Source organism: Elephas maximus, chromosome 25 (assembly GCF_024166365.1).
Source record: "Elephas maximus indicus isolate mEleMax1 chromosome 25, mEleMax1 primary haplotype, whole genome shotgun sequence".
Classification (NCBI taxonomy): domain Eukaryota; kingdom Metazoa; phylum Chordata; class Mammalia; order Proboscidea; family Elephantidae; genus Elephas; species Elephas maximus.
In genome coordinates, this window is record NC_064843.1 from 4,965,388 (window position 1) to 4,975,750 (window position 10,363).

The 10,363-nt window shown below is 57.3% G+C and overlaps 1 protein-coding gene across 1 annotated transcript; it reads left to right on the forward strand.

Moving 5' to 3' along the window:
* The first annotated feature begins 9,328 nt into the window (after positions 1 to 9,328).
* BHLHE23 (basic helix-loop-helix family member e23) lies at positions 9,329 to 10,054 on the forward strand. Its single transcript, XM_049868871.1, has one exon. It carries the CDS (start codon positions 9,329 to 9,331, stop codon positions 10,052 to 10,054), a length of 726 nt encoding a protein of 241 aa, XP_049724828.1.
* The last annotated feature ends 309 nt before the right edge of the window (positions 10,055 to 10,363 follow it).

Here is a 10,363-nt window from a genome sequence, read left to right on the forward strand (position 1 = left end):
CCACAGGACACCCAGGAGCGCAGGACGATAACGATTCCCTCCCACCCCCTCGCCTCCTCCCCAGCCCCCCACCCCCGCCAAGCGCCCCCAGAGCACTGGCAGCACCGAGCCAGGCTCCATGGGGCGCAGAGCCCAAGTCTGAGCAAACCCACAGTGGACAGGGTCAGAGCCATCCCTATTTTGTGTCCAAAGGCATCACCTGTGTGTGTGTGCGCGCAAAAAGCAGTGGCATATGTGCTAATATTTTTACACTGCACTTTTAGTTTTCACATCATTCTAGAGGATCGCCGTACATGGGAAATGTGGGATAATTCTAATCTCCCACCATTTCTGAAAATCACTCAACATTTGCCTAAGTTCAAAACTCTCGCCTGAGCCAACTGTGACCGGTATACTCTTCTGTCCATGAGGTGGCGCCACGTTGGCTGAATACCGAAGTGCCTCTGGCTCTGTGGGGTGGACAATCTGGTCTCCTGCAAACTGTAACACCTTCATAAACAGCAATGCCTGTTCAACAGAGCCAGCGGGCGGCCAGACATCTTCCCTGCCCACCCCGACAGGTCTCTCCTCCCACAGCCCTGGAGATTGCCGACCCTGCCAATGAAACTTGGGCCAAAATATGTGCTCCTGACAGATATCATTCAGACGGCACTGGGTGGGCTTTTGAACTGTGCCATAAGCAATTGTTTAGGGTCCTGGGATGCCTCCTTCTTTAATTTTCTATTTATTAATATTTAATCTCAACCAAGTACAAAATCATTTATGCAGTAACATGGGGGCCACGGGAATAAAAATCAATAACCAGACGCATTCCACCTGCTCTCAATGCTGCCCCAAGGGCCTCCTGGCTTCCCCGGGCACTCGCACCTCCTCAGACGCCGAGGCCACTCTGCTGAGAGGCTGCCTGGGGAAGGGCTGCAGCTTCTCCGTGTACTTGACCAGGCCAGGCAGCCTCCTGCCCCAGCTCTGCCTGCTGAAGGGGCAGGGCGGTGAGACAAGCTCTCCTTTCCTCCAAGACCTTAGACGTTCCAGGGGCCTTGACTTCCAGGGCTCCATCCCCTTGTGGGAGCATGTGTCCTCATTGGGGTTGGCAAGCACAACCCCCTTCTGAGCCCCTCAAGCTCCCCACTCCACCCGCTCAGGTCTGTGCCCCCTGCATCCTCTGACCCCCGTGCTCAGGCTCTGTGCCCCCCACAGCCCCCCCCACAGCCCCCAATACCCATGCTCAGGCTCTATACCACCCCCCACTCCCCAGCCCCCCACCCCCCCACCTCCCACTCAGGCTTTTGGCGGCAAGTCCACGGGGAGCTCCTCCATGCTGCAGAGGGAGGGGCTGCAGGCTCGGTTCCCTCCTGAGGAGAGAGACCCTGCTCCAATCCACCTCCCTGAGGCTGTCAGATCAGGACCCTGGTGCAGGGTAGGTCAGGAGGTGTGAGGCGTCAGTGGCTTGTCCTGAGGAAGCCTAGGCTTGGTCCCTCTGCAGGATGCTGAATCCTTCTGTGGGGTGCTCAGTCCCTCAGCGGCCACCCAGTCTCCAGGGAGGGGGTTCTGTGAAGGTTCTAAGGGTCTGGGCAGACAGATGCTGCGTGGTGCAGACTACAGATCTGGCCTGGCTCAGGGGTCCCCACTGATCCAGGGGGTCACCATAGCCTGGTGTGCAGACCCCAGCACAGTTGGGGACCCCCCTCCACCAGGAGGCAGGTGGTCACAGCACATAGGCACTCTGTGCAGGGCTTCCTTGGGCTCAGTCCATCCTAAACCCCATCAGTCATGCAGCCCCAGCATCCCCAAGGTCTCAGGGAACAACTGGGGAAGGCTCCCCAGTTGGCCATAATGTGGTCATCAAAGTGGAGATTCAAAGGAGCAAGACTGCCAGGTGGCTTGGGGAGGGGTGGTGCTGGGACAACCTGGCTGTGGCTCCTCCCTGGCTCTGACCACCCCACAGGAGGAAGCCTGGTCCCCTCCCCTCCCCCTCTCCGTAGTTGTTAGTTGTTGTGGTGTTGATGGAGACACATAGCAACTCCATGTGACAGAGTAGAACTACCCCATAGGGTTTCCTAGACTGGGATCTTTATGGGAACAGATTGCCAGGCCTTTCTGCCTCATGGCTGCTGGGTGGGTTTGAACCACCTTTCAGTTAGCAGCCAAGTGCTTAACCTTCACACAACCAGGGCTCCTTTCTCCCTCTCTCTACCTGTCTGCATCTTGGCACCTGGCCCCATGGAGGTCCCATTATCAGGACAGGTGTACTGTTCCCCCTGGGGCCCCCAGGCTCTCCCGGTCCCCATCCCATAGGAGGGTTGCAACAACCAGCATCATTTGGGTGGCATGCTTCCGCCTTACCCTCGATGCTTGGCCTCTAGAGGTGGACTCACCCACTCCCACCTCCTGGTGAGACCATCTACGCTGGCCTTCACCTTTTCTCTTCCAAAAAGTCACTCTACCTGGGTTCCCTGCCTACAGCACTGGCCTCTGACCTCACCCTCTCTCACGGATGAAGACAAAGGGTAGTCTGGCTCCACTCCATGGGTGCCAGAAGGAGGCTCCGAGATTCCGAGGGCTGGAGTGCAGCCGCCTATCACCCACAAGCAGCAGCCCGCACGTGGCGGCCACCAGTGGGACTCAGGGCCACCGGCTCCACGCTCTTTTTTCTTTTTGGTTTTGTACATTTTTGTGTGTGTGTGTATTTTAGATGAAGGTTTACAGAGCAAATTAGTTTCTCATTAAACAATTAATACACACATTGTTTTGTGACATTGGTTGCCAAAGCCATGACATGTCAACACCCTCCCCTACTCAGTCTTGGGTTCCCCGTTACCAGCTTTCCTGCCCCCTCCTGCCTTCTCATCCCTGCCCCTGAGCTGGTGCGCCACTTTAGTCTTGTTTTATTTTATGGGCCTGTCTAATCTTTGGCTGAACGGTGAAACCCAGGAGAGACTTCAGGACTGAGCTAAAAGGGTGTCCGGGGGCCATACTCTCGGGGTTTCATTCTCTTATAGCTGCAGCCAGCCAACCTCGGGGAGTGATCGAGCCACCCTGACCACCCGACTGCCCATGTGACAGCTACAGAAGCTGTTCAGTGTCAGGGAATGGTCGGGCCACGCATGTGCAAGGCATGTGGTGCCCACCCTGGCCTGCCCCTCCCAACAAAACCCGCACAATCCCAACCACAACCTCAGCTGGGCTCTTTGTAAAAACTGGCAAGCTGCTTCTATTAGCCACATGGAAATTCAAAGGACCTAGAGTAACCAAAGCAGTTTTGAAAAAGAACAAAGTTGGAAGGTTAATACTACCTGATTTCAAGGATTTTTGTAAAGCCACAGTAACCAAGCAGGGTGGTGCTGGCATAAGGATAGACATGGCGATTCATGGAAGAGAATAGGGAGCCCAGAAACAGACCCACACGGAGCTGGTCGGATGACTGTCAGCGGGTGCCAAGGTGATGCAGCGGGAGAGGCAGCCTTCTCAGCGAATGGGGCTGGAACAACTTCACACGCACATGAGAAAAGACTCAGCTGCCCTTCTCACCTCATACCACACACAAAACTTCTGGAAGAAAACAGATGAGTCCTTGGGACCCTGGGTTAGGCAAAGATTTTTACACATGAAACAGAAGGCTTGAACCATGTTATTGTTGTTGTTAGGTGTTGTCGAGTCGGTTCTGACTCATAGCGACCCTATCTATGCACAACAGATAGAAACACTGCCCGGTCCTGAGCCATCCTCACAATCGTTGTTATGCCTGAGCTCATTGCTGCAGCCACTGTGTCAATCCACCTCTTTGAGGGTCTTCCTCTTTTCCGCTGACCCTGTACTCTGCCGAGCATGATGTCCTTCTCCAGGGACTGATCCCTCCTGAGAACATGTCCAAAGTATGTAAGACGCAGTCTTGCCATCCTTGCTTCTAAGGAGCATCCTGGTTGTACTTCTCCCCCTTGTGTCTGTCAGTTTGTCATACTGTGGGGGCTTGCGTGTTGCTGTGATGCTGGAAGCTATGCCACCGGTATTCAGATACCAGCTGGGTCACCCATGGAGGACAGGTTTCAGCTGAGCCTCCAGACTAAGACAGACTAGGAACAAGGACCCGGCAGTCTACTTCTGAAAAGCATTAGCCAGTGAAAACCTTATGTATAGCAGCGGCTTGAACCATAAAAGAAAAAATTGGTAAATTGGACCTTATCAGAATTAAAAACTTTTGCTCCCGGAAGGACACGGTTACGAAAAGTAAAACACTGGGAGAAAACACTTGCAAACATGTATGAGATAGAAGGTCTGAATCTAGAATATATAAAAAGCTTACGTAACTCATTAATAAGACAACAGGCTAAAAAACAGGCAAAAGATGGAAAAGAGATTTCATCAAAGAAGATATACAGATGGCAAAGAAGCTCACGCAAAGGTGCTGGACATCACTGGTCATCAGGAAGACATCCCTACGCAACCTAAAATTGAAAAGGCAGACCAGACCACCTACTGGCAGAGCGCATCCAGTGATACGGAGCAACCGGAATCTTTGTAGCTCCTGGTGGGAATGTAAGATGGTACAGCCACGCTGGAAAACAGTTTGGCAGTTTCTTATAAAGTTGGACATACACTTACCACGATGTTATCGTTAGCTGCCGTGAAGTCTGCCCCCGCCTCATGGCGACCCCATGCTACGCTGCCCAGTCCTGCACCGTCCCCACGATCAGTTGCAGATTGGACAGTTGTGATCCCTGAGGTTTTCACTGGCTGATTTTCAGAAGTAGATCACCAGGCCTTTCTTCCTCATCCATCGTAGTCTGGAAGCTTCACTGAAACCTGCTCAGCATCACGGCAGCACTCAGGCCTCCACTGACGCAGGGGCGGTGGCTTCGCACGAGGTGCACTGGCCGGGGATCAAACCTGCGTCTTCTGGTGGAGGGAGAGAATCCTACCACTGAGCCCTCATGCACTTACTGTAAACCACCCGAACCAAACTTCATAGGGACAGAGTAGAACTGCTCCATAGGGTTTCCAAGGAGCCCCTGGTGGATTTGAACTGCTGACCTTTAGGTTAGCAGCCAAGCCCTTAAGCACTGTGCCACCAGGGCTCCACACTTACCATAAAAAACCAAAAAACCTATTGCTGTTGAGTCAATTCTGACTCATTGCAACACTATAGGACAGAGCAGAACTGCCCCATAGAGTTTCCAAGGAGCACCTGCTGGATTCAAACTGCCAACCTTTTGGTTAACAGCTGTAGCTCTTAACCACTACGCCACACTCAACATAGGACCCAGCAATCCCACTCCTATGTGTGAAACAAAAAAACGTATGTCTACAAAAGCGCAAGGGCACTGTTTGAGGAAGCGTGATTAATGGCAGTAAAACACTGGAAACCATCTAAATCTGTCGGCAGGAGAATGGATGCACGCCACAGAATATGACACAGCAATCATGGGAACAAGCATGCTACAACACACATGACACATGCGACAGAACGAATAAATCTCAGAAAGATCATGCCAGGTGAAATAACCCAGACACGAGACTGTACTGCATGACTTCACCCATATGGAATTCTAGAAAAGGCAAAACTACCAGGCAGAGAGCTGGGCTCCGGGATCTGGCCCTCTCAGCCCAGCCCCAGACCGGGCGCCTGGCAGGCACCCGGAAACTTCTCCCCCCCCAGCCCAGCCCTCCCCCACTTGGAACCCCCACCCCCCAGCGCTTCACCCTCGCCTGCTGCAGGTGCTTAGAGTCCGCCTATTAGGGATTCTACCTGACGGGTTGCAGGAAGGCAGGGGTCTGCAAGGAGAGGAGCTGAGGGGCGGGGAGGCAAGCCCACCCATCTCCACCAACTCTCCTATTTTGACTCCCCTGCACAGCCAGCCCACCGGGCCCTTCTGGCTGTGTCCTGGTCACTCTGATGGTCCAGGTCCCGTAGTCTGGCCCCAGGAATGACCAAGGACTGGCTTGGCCACTTCACTGCTGCCTCCACACCTGTGGGCTCCCCTGAGCTCCCACGCACAACCTGGATCAGCCACTGCTGCTGTTGACTCAAACACAGGGGTGTGCTGCCCTCTGGAGGCCAGAAGGAGGACAAGCACCCTGTCATCGTCCTGCCCTCTGCCTCGTCCTGGACACCAGGCTGCACCCCTCCTTCCTCCCCCCCAAGGGCCAAGGGGCCAGAGCCAGGCCTCGCTGTGATCTCATTGGGGCTCCCCCAGGGTGTCCATCCCCCCACAGCTGCCCAACCCCCCTGCCCATCCCCTGTGTGTCCACACTGACAACTGTAAAGTGCCCAGTAGGGGACCAGGATGAGGGGGCACTGCCCAATGCATGCCCAAAGATGCTCGACAAGCATGCATGATCTACCAGAGTGAGGGGGTGGGACAGGTGGCAAGCAGGTCAGGAGCGCACAGTGGACAGTACCAGACCACTAAATTGGCCTGCAGGGGGATCAGGAGGAGGGGAACAGAGGTGAATAGGGGAACACAGGGTATTTTCAGGGCAGTGGCGCTATTCTGTAGGTTACTGTCATGGAGGACACATGACATCCTGCATTTGTCAAAGCCCATAGAGCTGCACCACAGAGTCAAACGGTGTGAACTAGTGACTGCATCTAATAACAATGTAACAGGACTGTTTCCTCAGTTGTAACAAATAATTCCAGGCAGGAACGGGAAGCTGCTGAGACAGTGGGAACCGCCAAGGGGAGGAGGGCAGAGGGGAAGGGGGGGAGGAGAACTCTACTTGCTGCACGATTTTTCTGTAAATCTAAAACTGCTCTAAAAAATGAAGTCTATTATTAAACGAGGAGCCTGGTGGCACAGTGGTGAAGAGCTTGACTGCTACCCAAAAGGTTGACAGTTCGAATCCACCACCCACTCCTTGGAAACTCTATGGGGCAGTTCTACGCAGTCCTACAAGGTTGCTATGAGTGAGAGTAGACTCAATGACAATGGGTTTGGGTTTTTAATTATTATTATTATTAAACAAACAGAGAAAAAAGCAGCAGCAACAAGTACCAAGCTATCCTGACCTGTGAGGCACTCACTGTCGAGGCGGCCCTACCCTTAGAGATGCCTGAAGACCACACCCTGAGGAAAAGGTCCTGACTACCCAGATGCAGAAACTGAGGCCCAGAGAGCTAAAGTAGCTGCTCTGTCAGCACCTTGGTAGGTGGGAGGTGGGATCGCCGCCCTCTACCGCCTCTGCTCCAGACAGTGAGGCCCAGGGCAGCGAGAGGACTAGCCTGCTCACTCTGTTCCCTCCCCGGAGGCCCAGGCCTGGCTCCCTGTCCATGGTATCAGCCAGCCTCCAAGATCTAGGGCAGGTGAGAACGAGATGGTGTGTTTCTGGGAAGTTCCTTCACCACTTCCGTTATGTAGACCCCTGGCTCCTGTGGGGCACCCCCATACGGAGTCTGGTTAAAGGGCTTGAGGACCGGCCTTTGAACCAGGGACCACTTCGGGATGCAGCAGGGTCTCCTTGAGCCTTGGGGCTGAGCGCAATACCCCAGGTGGCCACGAGGTGCCAGCATGTGACAGAGAAAGCTTCTCTCCCCGCTTTGGCTCATGGCAGGTTTGTTGTTGGCTTTTCCCACACAGACCTGAGTGCAGCCCCAGATGTCTGATGGCTCCAGGACCCAGACGTTTCTTCCCTCTCACCCCTGACTGTGTCTTCCTCTGCCTCAGCCTTCTCAACCAGAGGGACAGACCCTGAGCCAAAGTGGGTCTACTAGGGCTCTTAGTTACCTGGCTCTGAGGAAACGCCAGGCCCTCTCCCGGTCGGGAGTGTCCAGATACCACGCAGAGTCCCTGGGGATGGGACCAGACCCCAGCCTTAATTCACCTTTTTGGGGTTGGTTTTCTCTGATGCTGAGAACCTGCGCTCACGTTTTCTGAAGCCAGTCTCACCCGTGCCTGTGCTTCAATTCCTATACATCCCAGTGATCCACTGCACACGGGCTCGTCCACACAAATTCCTACCCGGCTAGCTCTCCAATGGCTCGATGCCCCACACTCAACATGTCCACAGGGTCTGTCCTCCTGTCCACACATGTCCTTGTCTTCCCACCCCAAGACCTGGGGCAAGAGGTCATCCTAGATGACCAGTGCTCCACAAGCCCCACTACCGCCTCTCTTGGTGGCTACCACCACCACCCCACCTGTGGCCACCAGAGGACAAAGGAGCCCCAGTCCCTGACCACACAGGCCCAGTGACAGTCACTGCTCTGCTCACTGACTGGTGGGCTAACCCCCGAGTGACACCATGCGCCCTTCAGACTTTGGCCCTGCTGTGTACCCAGGGTTTCTGCCACACTCCCTGCACCTGACATCACCCAGCCTGGGGCCACCTCTTGGAAAGGGCTTCAACCCAGCATCCTCACCCTTTGCCAGTCATGCTCACCTGCCTCCAGGGCTCAAGAGTAGTGCTGGGGCAGGAACAGTGTGGAGTCACCACCAGCCAGCATCTCCAGCTCTGCCAACCCCTTGCCCAGGGAAGCTTCCACCCTCAGGATCACACATCGGTCTGCCGCTCTGATGGGCTCCCCCACAGCGCCCCTGGAGGATTTCATGGCTCAGGCCAGGGACAGATGACACCTTTCCAGTCCTTCACCGCCCTGAGCACCCCCCTTCTCCATCTGCCCTCTGCCGACGGCGACTATATCATGCATGGTTCCCAACTCCACGACCAAACACTCACCCCCAGACGCCCCAGGCAGAGAATTGAGAGGTCCCCTCTATGAGGAAAAGCCTCAAATCACTACCCGACTTTGGGGATCGTGGAAAGAAACTTAGGATGAAACTGTTCTGGAAAATAGCGGAGCGCGGGGGCTGGAAGCCCGGGACAGGGCCGGCCGACTGGAGATCCTGAATCGCACGTCCGCAGCCCAGCCCGGTCAGCTTAGCAGCGCCCCGGGGCAGGCGGGACTCGGAAACGCGCGGTGCCGCGGCTCGGCAAGGGGGTTCCCCGGTGCTGAGCACTCAACATCCGACTGCAGAGACCCCTCTACCTCTCAGTCCAGCCCTCCGGCTCGGTGGATTCCGGTGGTTTCCAGCCCTGCGCCAGCCCTGCGGGGCCGGGTGGAGCGGAGCTGGGAAAGAGGCAGCCACCAGGTCCTCTCTGATTGGACGTCCGCGAAGTCCCAGCCGGCGCGTTCACTGCTTAAAACCGAAAAAGGGGCGAGTGGAAGCCTGAGCCCCTGCCCCCCGCCCCCCTCAACCTACCCCCACCCCCGGCCCTGGCCTGCGCGCGGCGGCAGCGAGGAGGAGGGGACGAGGAGGGGCGGGGCAGGAGATAGGACCTGCGCGCGGAGGCTCAGGGACCGACAGACAGCCCGCCACCCCACCCAGGCCGCATGAGCGCCCGCCCGTCGGGCGCGCCCGCGGGCCCCAGCAGCGCGGCCATGGCCGAGCTCAGGTCCCTGTCGGAGGACGCGTACCTGGCCCTGAGCCACGGCTACGCGGCGGCGGCGGCGAGTCTAGCCTACGGGGCGGCTCGGGGGCCTGAGGCGGCCCGCGGCTACTGCGCGCCAGACCCAGGCGGTGACCTCCCTGTGGCGCCCGCGCCCCGCGCCCCAACCGCAGCGGCCGAGAGCAGCGGCGAGCAGAGTGGCGACGAGGACGACGCTTTCGAGCAGCGACGGCGGCGGCGTGGGCCGGGGACTGCGGACGGGCGGCGGCGGCGGCCCCGGGAGCAGCGCTCGCTCCGGCTGAGCATTAACGCCCGCGAGCGGCGGCGTATGCACGACCTGAACGATGCGCTGGACGGGCTGCGCGCAGTCATCCCTTACGCGCACAGCCCGTCGGTGCGCAAGCTCTCCAAGATCGCCACGCTGTTGCTGGCCAAGAACTACATCCTAATGCAGGCGCAGGCCCTGGACGAGATGCGGCGCCTCGTGGCCTACCTCAACCAGGGCCAGGGCCTGGCCGCGCCTGTCGCCGCCGCGCCCTTGACGCCCTTCGGCCAGGCCGCTGTGTACCCCTTCTCGGCGGACGCTGCGCTGGGGCCCTGCCTGGACAAGTGCGCCGCCTTCTCCGGGACGCCCTCGGCGCTTTGCAAACACTGTAATGAGAAGCCGTGACGGCCGGGCCCGCCCCTCCTCTCAGCTCCCGTCCTCCTTTTCACGTTGCCCTTTATGACTGTCACCCTGTCCCGCCCAGAGATGCCCGGAAGGACCCCCGCAGATGGGGAGGGGCGGCCCGATCTGGCTTCCAGCAGGAAGCACAAAGCCTCTCCCGGCGCGGGATTGAGCTGGAGAAGGAGCGAGGGCGCTGGAATCCGCTCCCGGGACCCGCAGCCGCCGCTGAACACCCTCCCCACGTCCCAGGAGGTTCCAAGAGCCATCGAAGACCGGGGGCGGAGGGTGGCCAACCCTGCTCCTCCAGGCCAC

What these genes read in the sequence shown, in the direction of transcription:
- BHLHE23 (XM_049868871.1), top strand. Translation starts at nt 9,329, where the DNA reads ATGAGCGCCCGCCCGTCGGGCGCGCCCGCGGGCCCCAGCAGCGCGGCC.